At 38.9% G+C, this 18,855-nt stretch overlaps 1 protein-coding gene and 1 pseudogene across 1 annotated transcript; both read right to left on the minus strand.

The window, feature by feature from the left end:
• Nucleotides 1-7,666: 7,666 nt before the first annotated feature.
• Nucleotides 7,667-10,804, minus strand: LOC143886911 (S-norcoclaurine synthase 1-like). The gene is made up of 5 exons (XM_077391090.1): nucleotides 10,541-10,804; nucleotides 9,951-10,185; nucleotides 9,364-9,701; nucleotides 8,395-8,462; nucleotides 7,667-7,826 (listed from the first exon to the last, which is right to left on the minus strand). Exons 1-5 carry the CDS (start codon nucleotides 10,802-10,804, stop codon nucleotides 7,667-7,669), a joined length of 1,065 nt encoding a protein of 354 aa, XP_077247205.1.
• A 2,332-nt stretch (nucleotides 10,805-13,136) lies between these two features.
• Nucleotides 13,137-15,729, minus strand: LOC143886921 (S-norcoclaurine synthase 1-like; annotated as a pseudogene).
• Nucleotides 15,730-18,855: the final 3,126 nt, after the last annotated feature.

An 18,855-nucleotide genomic window follows, 5' to 3' on the forward strand; every position in this document is an offset into this window, starting at 1 on the left:
CTCTCTCTCTCTCTCTATATATATATATATATATATATATATATATATATATATATGAGGAAAAGGAGTGTGCGGTCGAGGGCCCAAACACATGGGTCCCACATTTTTTGTGTTGATCAAAACCATTCATTTGCAAGGCCCCATCATAGATAGGGTGTGTACAAAAAATCAGGTCCATTGGATCATCCTAACCCCTCCAAAAGTGGAGGGCAAAAATGGGCCGATTTGTGGCAAACGGTGTCTGTCCATTTTGACCTCCACAAATGGATGGGTTAGAATGATCCTATAGAGCTGATTTTTTGTACATACTCCATCTATGTAAGGGCCTTTCAAATGAATGCTTTGGATTATCTTAACAAAGTGGGCCCACATGAGTTTGGGGCCCTCGATCGCACCCAAGCTTGGTGCGGTCGACCGCACACTCTCTCTCTCTCTTTCTCTCTCTCTCTCTCTCTCTCTATATATATATATATATATATATATATATATATATATATATATATATATATATATATATATATATATATATATATATAAAGCGAAAGGCTGTGGTGCTGCCACGTGTCAGCCCTTCCTTTATCCTGCAATTTTAAAAAGCCCTCTTTATCCCGTGTTTATAAAAGACTAGTTGCAAACCCGTGCGTTGCACGGGGCAATGAAAAAAATTTTATTAGAGAAGAAACGAACAATGGAAGAGTGAAAAAAAAATACTCAAATCAACCATATAATGGCCTAAAGTTCCTGGTAGCACTCTTATTTCCATGTTCTAAATAAAGAAAAGAAATACATGATCTGAAACTTACAACCAGAAAACTCTTTTTGTTTTGTGGAATAATGACAACTCGGAACACCCAAATCACCTACAGAACGTAGGATTAGACTGACCTTCTCTCTTTCCTTCATCTCCCTCGATTAGCAACTGCTGATAAAGAATGAAGATAATGTGAGAGGTCATCTATTCGAGTAGCATTAGAGTCTATCATGGAGGTAAGTAAGATCTAATAATTAGAAACCTAACTATAATTGAAGTAAGTAAGATCTAATAATTAGAAACATAATAAAATCTGCTAATTCGAAACCTGATAAAGTTATCTATCTCAGTTGCATAAAAAACCATTGGATATATATGCCGGAAAGCTAATAGTTGCAAAATGTGAAATTCTCTAAAATTTTAGACAATACCAGTGTTTTAAGATGGTCTTGGAATTTCAAGGAAAAAAATGAATGCCTCCTTATTTTTGGACTCTGACCAATCATAAAACCAGCTATCCACTATAAAATTTGCAAATTTATGAACACGTACCAACTATCTACCATAAAACAATTTGAAATCTCTTAGAAGTTTATTTTAGCACCCAAACGACCCAAGTGACCATTGTGAAGATAAAAAAATGCGAATAATCACAAAGAGGCAACCATTCTGAAAATAAATAAATAATGCCTCATAGTGGAAAGATAAAAGGGAATTGAGTGCTCAGAAACATGAGAAGATCTAAAGTAGAAAATTGATGTTTTAGTACCAAAACACAAAAGAATAAACAAAAATAACCCAAAAGCCAAAACACAATAAAAACTGCTATATGATCTGAAACAGTCAAATTTGTAGATTTTACAAAACTTAAAAAAAATGAATAAATATAAAAAAAGAGTAGAAAAATTCCCTTTCTTAATCAAACAATGAACAGTACATTAACTATAAAATAAGGAAATGTAAACCATGGATGCCATTGATTTCAATGCTTACATGAACGCTTTACAAATGCATTCAGTGAAAAAAAAAACATAAAGCGGTAGGAATCATTCTTGAGTTTAAGCATAGCAGAAAAATATTAATTTTCCTTTCAACATCCCTAGACAGTTCCACATCACACCAATAGACAGACAAAGATAGAAACAAAACAAAGCAATGTAATAGAAGGCAGATAAAGCAGTGAAAGAACAAATAGGAAAAAAACAAAACAGATGAAGAAGCCAACTGACCTGTTGAAGAGGGGTTGTGTGTAAAGATGTTGCCAGTGAAGCCAACTCTTAAACAACAGTATGGTTCATGCCGTTTGGCATTGAAAAGACGGAAGCCTTTGATTTGATGATAAGTATTCGTAACGTTAGGATATAGTCAAAGATAATTTTATGTATTTATTATTAGAAACGTTGTTAATTGGGTTTGTTTGGAGACGTAATCAATATTAGAATTCGAAGAGATATCGTTAATTACGGGATATAGATATATAGGGCAATAGGGTGAGATATATAGGGCAAGATTTTTTATAGGATCCGAATCGTTTTCTAAATATGAATCCTTTTGGAAACTGAGATGCCTTCTTTTGCAAATTTGAAGGGAAACTTGATAGAGGGAGAGATATTATAGGAGATTTAATTGCTGAGTTAGGAGAGAGAAAGAGATATAATAGGAGAATTAATAGCTTTTAATAGGAGATTTAATAGCTTTCTTCCATATAAAAGATGGCTTCTTAAAATTGCGTTATAGAGGAGGAGCTGACACGTGGCACCATCGGCTTAGAGGATTCCGCTCTCTCTCTCTCTCTCTCTCTCTCTATATATATATATATATATATATATATATATATATATATATATATATATATATATATATATATATATATATATATGGGAAAGGTGTGCGTACTCGGTCGAGTAGATAAGCTTATCTACTCGGTCGGGTTAAAAACAGTGGGGGCCCACATTTTTGGGGTGATCCAAACCATTCATTTGAAAGGCCCTTACCTAGATAGGGTGTCCACAAAAAATCAGCCCCATAGGATCATCCTAACCCATGCAACAGTGGAGGGAAAAATGGACAAACACAGCTTGTCCACAAATCTGCCCATTTTTCCCTCCACTGTTGCATGGGTTAGGATGATCCTATGGGGCTGATTTTTTGTGGACACCCTATCTAGATAAGGGCCTTTCAAATGAATGGTTTGGATCACCCCAAAAATGTGGGCCCCCACTGTTTTTAACCCGACCGAGTAGATAAGCTTATCTACTCGACCGAGTACGCACACCTTTCCCTATATATATATATATATATATATATATAGAGGAAAATGATTGTGAGCTTGAAGCTCATATAGCTTATATGAGCTTGAGGGCCCAAACACATGGGTCCCACATTTTTTGTGGTGATCCAAACCATTTATTTGCAAGGCCTCAACATAGATAGGGTGTGTACCAAAAATCAACTACATTGGATCATCCTAACCCCTCCAAAAGCGGAGGGCAAAAATGGGCAGATTTGTGGCAAATAATGTCTGTCCATTTTGCCCTCCATCTTTGGATGGGTTAGGATGATCCTATGGAGCTGATTTTTTTGTACACACCCTATCTATGTAAGAGTCTTTCAAATGAATGCTTTGGATCATCCTAAAATGTGGGCTCACATGTGTTTGGGCCCTCAAGCTCATATAAGCTATATGAGCTTCAAGCTCACAATCATTTTCCTCATATATATATATATATATATATATATGAGAAAAGGGTTCCTAAGGGTGCCCTCATATAGCTTATATGAGGTGGCTCTTTAAAAACATAGGGGCCCCACATTGTTAGGATGATCCGAAGCATTCATTTGAAAGGCCACATCATAGATATGGTGTGTACAAAAAATCAGCTCCGTTGGATCATCCTAACCCCTCCAAAAGTGGGGGCAAAAATGGGCAGATTTGTGGACAAAATGTGTCTATCCATTTTTGCCCCCACTTTTGGAGGGGTTACGATGATCCAATGGAGCTGATTTTTTGTACACACCATATCTATGATGTGGCCTTTCAAATGAATGCTTCGGATCATCCTAACAATGTGGGGCCCCTATGTTTTTAAAGAGCCACCTCATATAAGCTATATGAGGGCACCCTTAGGAACCCTTTTCTCATATATATATATATATATATATATATATATATATATATATATATATATATATATATATAGGGGAAAGTGATTGTGAGCGGCCCCTCATATAAGCTTATATGAGGTGACCGCTAAAAACATGATGGGCCCACATTTTTGGGGTGATCCGAACCGGTCATTTGATAGGCCCTGACATAGATAAGAGGTGCCCAAAAAATCAGCTCCATAGGATCATCCCAACCCTTCGTACTGTGGAGGTGAAAGAGGGGAAAATGGACGGATAAGTGGGCAAATTTATACCCGCCCATTTTCCCCTCTTTCACCTCCGCAGTTCGAAGGGTTGGGATGATCCTATGGAGCTGATTTTTTGGGCACCCCCTATCTATGTCAGGGCCTATCAAATGATCGGTTCGGATCACCCCAGAAATGTGGGCCCGCCATGTTTTTAGCGGTCACCTCATATAAGCTTATATGAGGGGCCGCTCACAATCACTTTCCCCATATATATATATATATATATATATATGGGGAAAGTGATTGTGAGCGGCCCCTCATATAAGCTTATATGAGGTGACCGCTAAAAACATGGCGGGCCCACATTTCTGGGGTGATCCGAACCGATCATTTGATAGGCCCTGACATAGATAGGGGGTGCCCAAAAAATCAGCTCCATAGGATCATCCCAACCCTTCGAACTGCGGAGGTGAAAGAGGGGAAAATGGGCGGGTATAAATTTGCCCACTTATCCGTCCATTTTCCCCTCTTTCACCTCCACAGTACGAAGGGTTGGGATGATCCTATGGAGCTGATTTTTTGGGCACCCCCTATCTATGTCAGGGCCTATCAAATGACCGGTTCGGATCACCCAAAAAATGTGGGTCCCACCATGTTTTTAGCGGTCACCTCATATAAGCTTATATGAGGGGCCGCTCACAATCACTTTCCCCTGTATATATATATATATATATATATAGGATAGGATAACTTCGGTCTACTCTTTCTCACGCCGTCCGTTTCATGGTTTGTAGTTATAAATGCTTCAAACCACTCACATGAACGCTATTATGGCACACTAATTTTGCACAGAAATCTAATTATTCCATTTGACGTTTCTATTTTGAGTTTTATTAATCATTCAATTACGCAGTTAAAGCTTTAATTTAGCAGTTAAAGAGAATAGGAAAAGTTGGCATAAGACATCATCACCATTTCAAAGATAAGCATGGAATTCAATATTTATATATTATCCTAATCTATCCTTTAATAGCCACTTAAGTGGCGTATAAATCCTACTTGGCCACTGATTCCTTTCCAAAACGTCTCCATATCACATGCAACCTTTTCCACTCCCGAAAATCCCATTAAATCACATTTCAAATAATTAATTTTGCAAATAGACGCAGCAAAAATGGAAAGCTTTCTTTCCTGTTGCCCACGTTTTATACCCATGATTTTTAATATATATATATATATATATATATAGCGGCACACAATCCATTAATATTGAATAACCATTACCGTTTACAATATCTCCATTAAATCCTTTCCCTAATATGGCAGTTTTTGTATTTAACATTGCATTAATTTGCATGTGCTTGATATCTTCCCTTAGCATATAAATCAAAATTCTTTACAAGAAAAGAGCCATCCCTCCTCTCCCTCATCCTCTCAACGCTTCTCTACGCTCATTTCCTATTCGACTCTGTCACAACCCCGTCCCTTTCGAATCTCTCTCCTCCTGGGTTCTCAAAAACGACACCACCGTGTGCGTGCCATTCACAGCCAGACCACTGGCCACTGCGCAAAACCAGCTATCTCGGCAGCCACTCAAACGCCCACGAAGTCAAGCAGCACCTGGGACGATCGGATTTTTTCTATTCTTTTTTCACCTTTTTTGTATAATGAATGAGATATATAGTTTATGCTCATTTTTAACTGTAAAATTGGGCTTGAATTTTGTTTTTACGGCCATTTTATGTTGAAAGAAACATAGCCTATAATAGTATTCTCAACAAGGGCAAAGGGACAATTAAATAAACAAGATGTGAATACTGAATGGGGAAGGAGTAGAATTATGGGAGGTTTTTTGGGGAGGATATTTTTTATTTTTTCTGGCTTGCCATTTTTGAGTCTTAATTTTGAGTCCAATAATCACTTTTTGGACTCAAGGTTCTCAAAATCCAAAACAAACAGGGCCTTAGAAGACTTACTGATCGTTTTCTTTCCTCACCCTGTTAGTTTTGGTTCTTGTGAATTGATTTTGAGTCCAAAGCTCATTGTTGGACTCAGAATTTAACACAATTTGGAGTCAATTAAACAATCAATTCTGACTCAAAATCCAAAATGAATGGGCCAAAGCCAGGATTTTTTAAAGTAATTTTCATTTATAATCTATAATATGTGAAATTATATGGTGCCTGATCGGGCATGTACAAGGGCGGGGTATCTGCCCTTGATATTTGATCCAACAGCAGTCCCTCAAAAATTTGAAAAACTAGGCTGCTGTTGAATCAAATATCTTGGGGGATTTTAAAATTTATTTAATATTATATATGCTTTGTAGTATTTATTCTTCTTTTTAAATTTTAATATTTAATTTTAGGATTTGCAAAATAACTTTTCAACATGCTTCCCACAAATTTGCATGAATCATTTTTCCTTTTAGTCGCCCCGTGCAACGCACGGGTCTCCAACTAGTTTCCAAATAAAAGTGATAGGAAGACATGCTTACGTTAGTGCCACACCTGACCCCACTGTGTAGATATTGTTCGGTTCTTGGTCATCTACCATCTCCGGTTTTGTTTTCCATCATCACTAACCGTGACCGACTCACTCTGCGGGGGCCGCCCTTTGGAGATGCTGAAAACGCTTCTACACGGGAGGAGGGTTCACATACATAGCCCAGAAACTTTTCCTCCCTTTTCGATGTGGGATCTCACAGTTAGTGTTTGTGTTTCTTTTCTAAGAAATACAAATATATCTAAGAGGTTAATTTTATACTAATTTCCATCGATTGTCATGTTTGTGTTTGTGTTTCTTTTCTTATTCCATGTTTCCATTTCACTGAGCCAATGCAGCTTTCATTTCTAAGTTCATTGGCTTTTGTAAGTTATTTAGGTTACAAATTTATGTGATTGATTACACGTTAATTTTGTTCAAAGGTTGTTCTCGTACTTGTTCATGTAATTAACATGAAGACTAACGACCATATGCATTTTTCGCCCTTTTCTAAGCTCCATTGTAGGCTCCCCTTCATGGTTTTCTTCAAAGCACCATTCAATCCAAACTGGTCTACCCACAAGGGCTAACATTTCAGCCTGGTTTTTGGTGGGACAAATCTAAGAAGTGATGCGTATTTTGTTTGGAAAGATTTACTCTTCGCTACATTTTCTTGAAAACCATTTTAAACCTTCTCGTTTTTGTTTTCGAAGAAACGCTGGATAATCTGTGCTGGTGTTCATATTTATAAGGAGTTGAATCAATACGTATCATTAATAGATTTGCGCGCTCTAAATGAACATTAGATTTATTTTTGCTGTAATAAAGCAAGTTGCACCTTTGTACTCAGTATTTAGGGTACACAGTTACCATGCACCATACACTTTTGACTGTATTGTGCATGTTGATTATATTTGGCTGGTATACAATCTTGCATGTTGTTTATTTTGGTTTGATTGTATTGTGCATGTATTCCCCTTAACTCTTAGAAACACAATACAGCACCTTGTAATTGCTAGAATTCATTGTTTCTTTGTTCGCACAAGAATCAACATAGACTACAGATGTCCCTTCATTTCTACAATTTCATGAAATCCAAGGGGTTCTTCCCGTCGAGTTTACTGGAGACGATGTGTTTCACATACTCTTCATGGCTAACACTCCTATAGTATGCATCACCCCCTTTCGCAAGATCTATAAGAGGGCCAATGGTGGCATCTAGGGGTGCAAGTTTGGCCCTGTCAGCCCTGACCCGCCCTGAGCCCAAACCGGGCCTGGCTGGATTTTCCAACCCAGAGGGCGGGTCATGGTTCATTTTTTAGGCCCTGACTTAGGGTCGGGTCGGGTCGGGTTCTCGGTCAATGCCTCGGGTCACCCTGACCCGGCCCGACCCTAAGCTTTCTATTATAGAATTGAACAATCTGTGCATGTTTCTTTTGCTAATGTTTTCTATTATCTTGGATTGATGTTTCTTTAGATTATTATTGTTAATTGTCTCTGCTGCTTGTCATGTTGTTGAATTCATATTGTCTTATTTTGTTCCCCTTCTCTGTTTATTGATCATTTTGTTCTACATGATATGTGGTTGCTTTATTTTTGGCACTTTTAACAGGTATTTTCACAAGGTCAATCATGGCCAGGACCGCGCTGAGCCCTGTAGGACGGGCAATGGGTTGAGGTTTTTGGGCCCTGACTCAGGGTCAGGGTGGGTCAGGGCGGAGATAACGAGATCCATGGTTGGGCTAGGGATTTGAAAAACCCAACCCAAAACTGACCCTGTTGCAGCCCTAGTGGCATCAATCGCACGGGCTGTAAAATGCAGTGTTTATGACGGCCCTATGCTCTATGCTTTTATATTTCCCATTGCTTAGTATCTGCAAACGCAAACGTGCAAACAAACAGGATGGTTATCACAGTAAGCATTACGACTGTCAATCGGGATGGGCAAGCTCGAAGCCCGCCCGTTCGGCCCGCTAAAAGCCCGCCCATAATTAAAATGAGAACAAGCCAAACCAAGCTTGGTCAAAAGTTGAAGCCCGAACTCTAATTTGGGCTGAGCTTGATCAAGGGTCATCCAGCCCGTTATAGGCCCGGGCCAGATAATATATTTACTATATAATTTTCAAGATTTTGTATGCCCTTAAAAATCAGTAGATATTAATTAAATAGGTTACTCAAACATTAATATCCTATAGGCTATAGTTTGACATTAAATAGGTTTTTTTCTTTCTTTATTTTGCCCCTCTTCAGCCCACTCCATATGAACGGTTTGGATCATCATATCCTATTGGCTATAGTTCGACCTCAGATTTATTAAATGAATAAGATAAAATCTGGCAAAAAATCAATCGGTGTGGCTTTTCTCACATGCCAAAGCCAACAAGTTTAATGACTTTCTATGAAATTGGCTTGTCTGTGCTTGGCTTAGTCTTTTCTCCTGCATAAAATAAGAGGCGATGGGCAAGCCCGAACTCGGCCCGAAGCCCGATGTGGAGTTTGGGCTGAGTTTGGGCAAGCAAATTTTCTAATTTAGTCAGCCCCGAACTCGGCCCGAAGCCCGTTGTATAGATATGGGCTGAGCTTGAGCACCTCAGGCCCGCCCAAGCTCGGCCCGATTGACAGTCCTAGTAAGCATGCCTTGTCAGGTATTGAGAAAAAAAAAAAAGAATTATTCTTTCTTCTTGTGAGAATGTTTCTTTTTTCTTGTTTCTTTCTAGTTTGACATGGAATGATGCAATGCAAAAATTTGTGATGCTGTAGTAATACTGGAATTACCTCAAGGATGTCACCGATGTTGACGATTAAAGCACCAGAAAGTGGTTTAACAGGGATCCATTTCCCATTGTTCCTTATCTGCAATCCTTGCACTTGATTGACTTGAAGGAGCAGAGTTAGGCCTGTAGCATCATACTGTGGAGATTGGCCCAGAACCTTGTTTGCCTCAAGGCATGGCAGGTAGTAGTTCATCCTGAGTCCTTGGGTCCCGTCATCAAACATGTCCGTAAGCTTCTTCGGATCAAACCCCAAGTTCTTAGCCATCAAACCCAACAGAGAAATTGCCACTCTTTGCAGTTCTGATGAGTACTTGTCCAGTGTTTCCCTGAAATTATATGCAGACACGCTAAATAATATGAGCAGCTGAGTTATATTCCCCTGTGCTTTCACATTTATTCTTTAGAGAAGTGTAACGTCTGTTGGCATAGCCCGAATTTTGTTTGGATGGTGATATTGCCACGAGTAGATTTATAGACACTTCTGCCCACTTGACTGATTTGATACGCTTTTTGACTTTTTTTTCCATATGAGACAGATTGGTGCAACTGTTTTTTGAAGTACTTTTTCTAATTTACCTGAATGAAGGTGGATGAGTGGCCAGAATCTCATGTTTTTTAAAAGAACTGGCCTGGGAAGAAGGAAAAGCATGTCTCCCCAGTCGAGTTTTTGCTCCTCTGAGACAACAAAGGCTTGGCCATAGCCTTCGATATTGTTTGGTAGCTGAGAATAAGCCTTCTTTTCTTCTAATGTCAGCTTGAAGAACTCCTCTACTTCATTCTTCATTCTCTCTATCAGTTCATCACAAACTCCATGATTTATCAGCTGAAGAAAAATCCAACTGTATTAAGCATGGCACAAGTAGCAGATCGTATCACAAACCCTCCTAGAAAGAACTGTATCTCTCACTTGTATCAGTATCAGGTGAACCCCCTTTCAACTTAAAATTCCTATTTTTGTTTTCATTTTTCTATTATTCTTTTTTAACTACGTGCTGTATATGATCTAGGGTGACTAGAAAAAACATTTTTTTGAAAGTTTTTTTGGTTAATATAGGGAGGTGAGATTGTTCCATTCAAGAATGAACAGAAGGAGAATCAATCTCTAGTGAAATGCAATACTGTAAGTTCTATGTATATATAGAGATATGAAAGGAAATGGTTGAGATAGATAGATAGACCTGGAAGAAACCCCACTTGTGGCAAGCCCAATGTTGCTTGTTCATTTCATCACGACCCTGAGGAGATGGTGGGTCCTCTAGGAGTCTGCTTAGATCAACGGCTGGGATTGGGTGCTGCTGATCAACTTCGGAAAGTTGATCAAGCTCGATTTCCGGCCTGATAAACCTATGAGGGATGTGATTTGACTTGTTTGCAGCGAGAGATTGGACACTCTCAACTGGTAAAGATCCACCCACGTCCCGTCTTCTTCCATTGCTCTCCATTTTCTAAACCAAAATTCCTCTTCTTGATTCTCCTCCTCTCTTGAATACCAAGCATACTAAAAGAGAGAAAAAAAAAAAAGTCAAAGCCATTAAAAAGACCTGACATAGATCGACAAGAAACAACAAGACAAATAAATAAGGATGCAGGCCGGCTGTTTGTCACCTGTGTAACTGTCAAAGCACGTATTCTATTCTGGTGTCTTGAATAACATGTTATTGTGGATTTCTTTATTCCATGATGAGTCCTTTAACATGAGAGTTAGATTCATTCATGGTTTCATGGTACTAAAAATCACAAGAAAAAAATGGAACTACCAATAAAAATCTCTGTTAGAAGTGCTAAATATGGCATTAGAAATGGAAGGCCCAGATCACCACAAGGCCATCTGGGTGTTGGCGTAACAGATAGAATCACAGAGAAAATAACCTCCACAGACAAAGTTCTAATACAGGAAGAAAGGTCAACGGTCAACAAGGAGAGATTGACATGTGGTATTTTGGATCTCTTGAGTAGGTAAGGTGAGATAACACAGACAACAAGAATAGTGACACTTTGGCCATTGATTGCTAGCTATATATATATATATATATATATATATATATATATATATATATATATATATGTCCAGTAGGAGCTGTTTGTTGTTGTTGTTAGAAGACTTCTCGGTGCTGTTAATGAGAGAAGCAATAGTTGCGCAACGAGGCAACTGTACATAGTTGTTGTTGCACTCATTTTCAAGCATCGAGCTTATCAGGTTTATGTCTTTTGTAATCCAATGAGAGCTGCTTGTAATCTTTCGTATTCTTCATATAGTAAAATCTTTTTAGTCTTCTTTTGTGGATATAGCCACACTTTGTGGTGAAACATGTATATGTGTGTTTTATCTTTGGCTGTCTTGCACTTTGTTATTTTTATTCTTGCAATTCTAGTAAAGTCTTTGAAGCGTGTAAATACTTAAGAGCAATGTTTGAGAAGATAGAGCCAAGAGCGGCCGGTGTAGCCTGGGACCATCTATATTTCAGAAGATAAGAGGGAAAGATAGCCAATCCAATCTTTGATCCGGCCAGCTTTAAGGAAAGGTTTCCTTATTCAATAGTCGAAATCTGTGATTCTTGCCAGCCCGAAGAAGCTGCTTGAAACTGTCCTTGAATCCCTTCTCTTTTCCTCAGCAACTGGCTTTCATGGTTTTCATGTGATTCTAGTGAGCTAGACCCTCTTAAATGGATCTTAGTTGTGAGTCTCGCTTTAGGGGAGTCTGTGACTGCAACTGGACAGGATTGGCAGATCAACCCGGAATAGTAGTCGTTCGAACCAGCTCTCATTGTATCTTCAATTCCTATCCCCGTCGTTCATTCTACAAAAAAAGTAGGTCGAGCACTTAGCAATATTCTGCTTAGTGCTCTTTGAGCTGCAGTCAATCTTACATCTTGAAACTAAAAATCTGAAAATCCATTCTCTATGACCACAGTAGTGGCTACAAACAAATATATGTATTTGAATTGTTAACGAATCACCGGTGTTTAGCACTTTAATGAAAAGACAGTGAGCATTGGCCTCATGCTAAAAGATATTATCCGCTTGATCAAGGCTCGCAAAAATAATCTGTCAAAACAATCTCTTTTTAAACTTTTTAAAGCCTAAAATCAATGGTCAAATATTCTCCTCAAACACCAATGCGTCCCAAGGATGTTGGCCCAAAATTGTTTTGAGTTTAGACCAACTGGGTCCCCAAATCATTTCTCCAAGGCACCTCAATACATTGGGGTCCATCTAAAGAAACAGTTCCAGTGAAAACAACGAGAAAAAAAGAAGAAGAAGCAAACCATTGGCCATGCAAAGCATTCGTTCCAAAGATCCTTTCTATCATAATGTGCAGTCCCTCTATAGATCGGGGGTTAGGATCATCCTAAGGAAATGATCTACGGTGTATGACCTAATTGCATTGTGACCCAATAAATGAACGGTTTGGTTCATCCCCACTGTTCATTTCAAAAAATACCCAGACTTTACTCACACTGACTGTATAAATTCTCCCTTATTGATTTCACATGTGGTTTTTCTATTGCAGTGGGTTACAGATGACAGGCATTCTTTTGAACAGCTTAAAGATGTTGAAGACATTGATGATAACATCTCTTCTTTCAAAGTAAATCATGTCTAACTTGAATTGTGCGTAGTTCTGGAAATAATTTGAATTCAACATGCAATATAAAAGCCATATGTATTCCCCCCTTAACTCTTAGAAACACAATAGATCATCATGTATTTGCTATAATTGATAGTCTCTTTGTTAACACTGTAGGAGAATCAACTTAGACTACAGATGTCCCTTCATTTCTTCAGCTTCATGAAATCCAAGAGGCTCTTGCCATCGAGTTTACTGGAGACGATGCGTTTCACGTACTCTTTATGGCCAAGACTCATATAATATGCATCACCCCCTTTCACAAGATCTGGAAGAGGACCGACGGTGGCATCAATCGTTGGGCTGTGAAATGCGGCAATCGATGGACGTTCCTTCTCAGTGTTTATGACAGCGCTATGCTCGATGCTTTTATACTTCCCATTGCTCAGTATCTGCAAACATGCAAATGAACAGGAATATTATCACAGGTTCTTGATTGCTTGTCGCGGTACGTTTGCCATATCAGGCATGTAAGAAAAAGGGTTTTGTTATTGTTTCTTTCTACTTTGACATGGAATGATGTAATGCTGGAAAATTTTGTGTTAATGTAGTAGTGCTGGAATTCAAGGTTTTAAATTTCAGTTTCTGACAGCACTGAAATGGAAACATTTCAGTTTCGGCTGGAAATTTCAGTTGAAATCTTGTAAATCACATCAACATATGGAAATATATGCTAATGATAGAATTTTAAGATGAAACTTCAGGGATGGTAGAATAAATACAAATACACACTTAAAAACCATCACATAAACAAGACAATTATCAATAATGATTTAATAACATCGAACACCTAGTGACAATTGTTGTCTTACATACTGAATGCAGTACGTACTACAATTCACATGTAATTCGTATAAATATTTATATATAATGCATACAGATCACACTTAACATACAAATCTTATAATTATAATTATGTGATATGGTATACCATTAATGCACTTATGATTTTGGTTTCCGTATGCGTTTTGATAGGGATGGAACCAAAAACATTTTGGTCATTTTGTGTCAATTGCAATGGAAATTTAAAACCATATTGGAATTACCTCAAGGATGTCACCGATGTTGACGATTAAAGCACCAGGAAGCGCTTTAACAGGGACCCATCTCCCATTTTTCCTTATCTGCAATCCTTGTACTTGATTAACTTGAAGGAGCAAAGTTAGGCCTGTAGCATCTGAGTGTGGAGAGAGGCCCAAAACCTTGTCTGCCTCTAAACATGGCGGGTAGTAATTCATCCTCAGTCCTTGCATTCCTTGCGCCCCATCATCGAACATGTCCGTCAGCTTCTTGGGATCAAGCCCCAAGTTCTCGGCCATCAAAACCAACAGAGAAATTGCCACTCTTTGCAGTTCTGATGAGTACTTGTCCAATGTTTCGCTGAAATTATATGTAGACAAGCTAAATAGATATGAGCAGTTGGGTTATATAGTTTGGATGGTGATATTGCCACCAAATAGATTTATAAACACATCCACCACTTGAGTTTTGATTGATTTGACATGCTTTTAACCTTTTTTTCCCTTCTCTGTGAGACAGATTGACATAAGTGTTTTTGGCAGTTCTTTTTCTTATTTACCTGACTTAAGGGGGATGAGTAGGCCAGAATCTCATGTTTCTTAGAGGAACTGGTCTGGGAAGAAGGAAAAGCATGTCTCCCCAGTCGAGTTTTTGTTCCTCTGAGACAACAAAGGCTAGGCCATAGCCTTCTATACTGTTTGGTAGCTGGGAATAAGCCTTCTTTTCTTCTAATGTCAGCTTGAAGAACTCCTCTACTTCACTCTTCATTCTCTCCATTACTTCTTCACAGACTCCATGATTTATCAGCTGAAGAAAAACCCAACTATATTAAGAATGGCACAAGTAGCTGATAGTATCACAAAACCTCCTAGAAAGAGCTGTATTTCTCACTTATTAACAGTGTCAGGTGAAACTCCTTTCAACTTAAAAATCCTAACTTTGTACTCACTTTAGCATTGTTCCTTCTTTTTTCCTACTTGCTGTAGATTGTAGGAGTGGAAGGTGGGTCTCTGCTTGGAAAATTCTAGAAAGGAAGAATATTTTTTTAATTTTCCTACTATTTTACACATGAAATAACATAACTCGACCCAACCCTGTTCAATTTTTTAGCCAAAGGAACCTTCAATTTACAATGATATCCTTCTAAATTAATCATAATCTTATTATCTTCCCCTAAATAGATAAAGGAAAAACATTTCCCCGAGACAAAAAATTCATGAGAAATGCTTTTCTTGTGATCCAAACAAGGCTAAAGATTTTAAAAATCATTGAAAAATTAGCGGGTGGGGTTCGGGTTAGGTTGACTTCCTCAAGGCCTCAACCCTAACCCAACCCAAAATTAAATCGAGTTGGCATTTTCCAACCCGAGGAAATGCTGACCTAACCCAAGCCAAAATCAGGTTGAACCTGTTGGGTTCGGGTTGAGTCCGCACCCTTAAATAGATAGAGATATGAAAAGGAGATGGTTAAGATAGATAGACCTGGAAGAAGCCCCACTCTGGCAAGCCCAATGAAGCTTGTCCATTTCCTCGTGCCCCCCTGAGGAGATGGTGGGTCCTCCAGGAGTCTGCTTAGATCAACGACTGGGATTGAGTGCTGCTGATCAACGTCAGAAAGTTGATCAAGCTGGATTTCAGGCCTGATATACCTATGAGGGATGTGATTTAATTTGTTTTCAGCTAGATTTTGGACACTCTATACCGGTATAGACCCACCCATATCTAGTCTTGTTTCTTCTCTCTCCACCATTTTTCATACACCTAAGTTTCTCTTCCTTATTCTCAACTCCTCTCTTGAATACCAAGTATATATAGTAACGTTCATTAGTTTGTTATTCTTAAGCAATAGAGAAAACAAAGGGGCACCCTTAGAAGAGACCAGGGAGATCTCGACTACTAACAAAAAGACATGGGAAAAGGTACTGAACGGGAGAGAGAGTCGGCTGTTTTTGAGAAGCTGCTGTTGGATCAAATATCAGGGGTGGTGCTTTCATCTTACAACCTTTACGTGTTTGTACGCCCACTTATCATATAATTTCTCAATAACACTCATCTTGAAATTAGTTTAAGTTTAAGCAACCTAGGGATGACAAATGTTTCTTGGTCGGGAATTCCGGTTGTTTTAATGACCTATGGGACTTTTTCTTGGGTTTTACTAAACTAGCCTTCCTTTTGTGTGGAAACCCCAAACAATCTCCCCGTCCACGTGGAAGCAACGTGGACAATCTCGCCCCTCCACGCGGCGGCAATGTGGGAACTACAAGATCTTCTCCAAGGGACTTTCCTGTCCTCGGAGGCACACCAGGGTTACCAACATCTTTCCCGATGAACTTTGCAGTCCTCGAAACCACACAGGAGTTACCACGCTCCAACTCTGATACCATTTGTAGGTACCCGGGTAGAACTCCCCTTAAAAGCTAGCCGTTAAGGGAAGGGTGCCAAATCCCTTATAAGTCCATCCACATCTCTTTACTTTTCTTATGTGGGATCTTTTGCTTTTGCGTGGAACCCCCAACAATCTCCCCTCCATGTGGCGGCAATGTGGGAATTACGAGATCTTCCCTGAGGGAATTTTCCGTCCTTGAAGGCACACCGGGGTTATCAAGATCTCCCCCAAGGGACTTTTCCGTCCTTGGAGACACGCACAGGAGTTACCACGTTTCGCTACACTATAAAATTCTGAAAAAAATTCCATGGAAATCAAATTTTCTGAGGTTTGATGACCCTTTTTTGGTAAACAGTTTTCATCAAAAACCTTGGAAAAAAAATAACAATCCATTCTACACCGTGTCTATTTCCTGTGAAAAAATTTCGCCATGAAATATTTCAAGAGAAATAAAAAGATTTTCAGCCGAGCAGGCCATGTCCTAAATAAAGGGAGATGATATCTCCACCCCCTTTTCCACTATTTCCACCCCCTATGGTTTGCCTTTTCCTAAAAATGATTACATATCTACTTCCTTTTATTGAAAATGGAAAGACAAACAAAACGGGTGGAAAATTGTGGGAAAATGGGGTGGAAATATCATTTCCCCCAAATAAAATTTTAACACTACTAACTGGCAGGTCTATATTTAGAAGTAGGGCTGCAACTCGAGCCGGGTTTTACCCGACCCGCATCGACCCGACCTGAAAATAGCCTGGGTTGGGTTCAGGTTTCATGGGTTTCGGGTCGAGCCGGGTTGAGCATTCAAAAGCCCGCATGAATCTCGGGTCGAGCCGGGTTTGAAGGGGCCCGACCCGACCCGACCCGAGTTACATAAGTTATAGTATGTACATTTTTTTCTATTGTTAGTTAAAAGTTAAAAGTGAAAACCCACGCACCCACTGTTATTGTGTGTGAGTGTAATTTATGCTTCTATGAGTTGAGTTGATTCAAGTGTTTGATTCAACATTGATTGTAATTACAACATTGTTTGATTACAACATTGTTTGATTCAAGTGTAATGTGAGTGTAATTACATCATTGTTTGATTCAAGTGTAATGTGAGTGTAATTTCAGCTTCTATGAGTTGAGTTGCCTTCTGAAACAAGAATTTTTCTTAAAAAATTGCGTCAACGTGAAAAAACCCGAACCGACCCGACCCTACCCGAGATTTATCATGGGTAGGGCCGGGTTTGGGAATCGTGGGTTTTCCGAAAAAAAACCCGACCCGACCCGAGATATTTCTCGGGTAGGGTTGGGTTCTCCAAAACCCGACCCGCCTGACCCGAGTTGCAGCCCTATTTAGAAGTGGTGTTCACCTGCAAGACAGCAGACATGAATATGACTTGTGTAATAAAGCATGGGCTTTATATTCCTCCTCTTTACATCATCTCTAAGGCCCCCATTTGGATGTAGGAATAACATTTCTGATAATTTTTTTTTGCTTTGCATGATTTAGAGGGAAATGATATGGTTATGACTTATTTAGAGAGAGATTATAATAAATTGAATGTCCCTCATAATTAAATTTGAAAGCGGAAGTTCAAGTTTTTCTTTTTGGGAAAAATACACTTAGACCCCTTGTGGTTTCTAACACATTTAACTTAACCCTAATGTTTAAAAAGTTACAAGTAGAACCCCTGTGGTTTCAATTTGTGTAAGGTAGACCCCCTCAATTGACTGTTCGTCCACAGATTGAAGGGTTAGGATGATCCTATGGAGCTGATTTTTTGGGCACACCCTATCTATGTCAGGGCCCATCAAATGAACGCTTTGGATCATCCAAACAATGTAGGCCCACTGTGTTTTTGGTAGTGTTTGGATACGGGTATGGGGGGTTTGGAGGAGTGTATGGGGTCTTCATTAGCATTGATAGTGTTTCAAAAGAGGGAGCCTACCTTATACAAATTGAAACCACAGGGGTCTACTTGCATATGTTAGACTAGTATCTAGTGTTATTGTGAGATGAACGGATTGAACTAGGTGGGACCCAACCTAGTATAATGTATTGGTTAGGCACGTAACAGAACAATACAAATACAACGAAGTCTAATAGAATAAGAAAATCAGTGACTCCCCTTCATTAAAGTCTATTTATCCATGTAAGTAGGAAACTTCAAATGCAGACAATGACCCAAACAAGTTAAATATTTAGAGATAGGGAGAACTGTCAAAAGAAAAAAACATCAGCACGAAAAACCAAACCGACATGGATTTGAGAAAAATGACAAGGTCACGGTTTGGTGGCAAGAAAGCCATTGATTTAGTGGTGATTTTGACAACAAGCGTCTTGAAAATGACTACTACAACTCATGACTCAAACAAAGAGAAGAGGTCATCGAACCTTTGGGATGACTGAGTCTAGTCTCACCAAAAATAAGAGTTTACACTTTACAATGGCTGACATCATGATGTAGAACA

Source organism: Tasmannia lanceolata, unplaced genomic scaffold (assembly GCF_043159265.1).
Source record: "Tasmannia lanceolata isolate RefF3 unplaced genomic scaffold, GAP_Taslan_0.1 ptg000002l, whole genome shotgun sequence".
Taxonomy (NCBI): domain Eukaryota; kingdom Viridiplantae; phylum Streptophyta; class Magnoliopsida; order Canellales; family Winteraceae; genus Tasmannia; species Tasmannia lanceolata.

Coding starts and splice junctions, on each gene's coding strand:
- LOC143886911 (XM_077391090.1), bottom strand. CDS start 10,804: ATGGAGAGCAATGGAAGAAGACGGGACGTGGGTGGATCTTTACCAGTT. Junction 9,702..9,950: donor GAGATTCTGGCCACTCATCC/ACCTTCATTCAG, acceptor TTAGCGTGTCTG/CATATAATTTCAGGGAAACA. Junction 8,463..9,363: donor ACATCGGTGACATCCTTGAG/GTAATTCCAGTA, acceptor TTGCGTTTGCAG/ATACTAAGCAATGGGAAATA.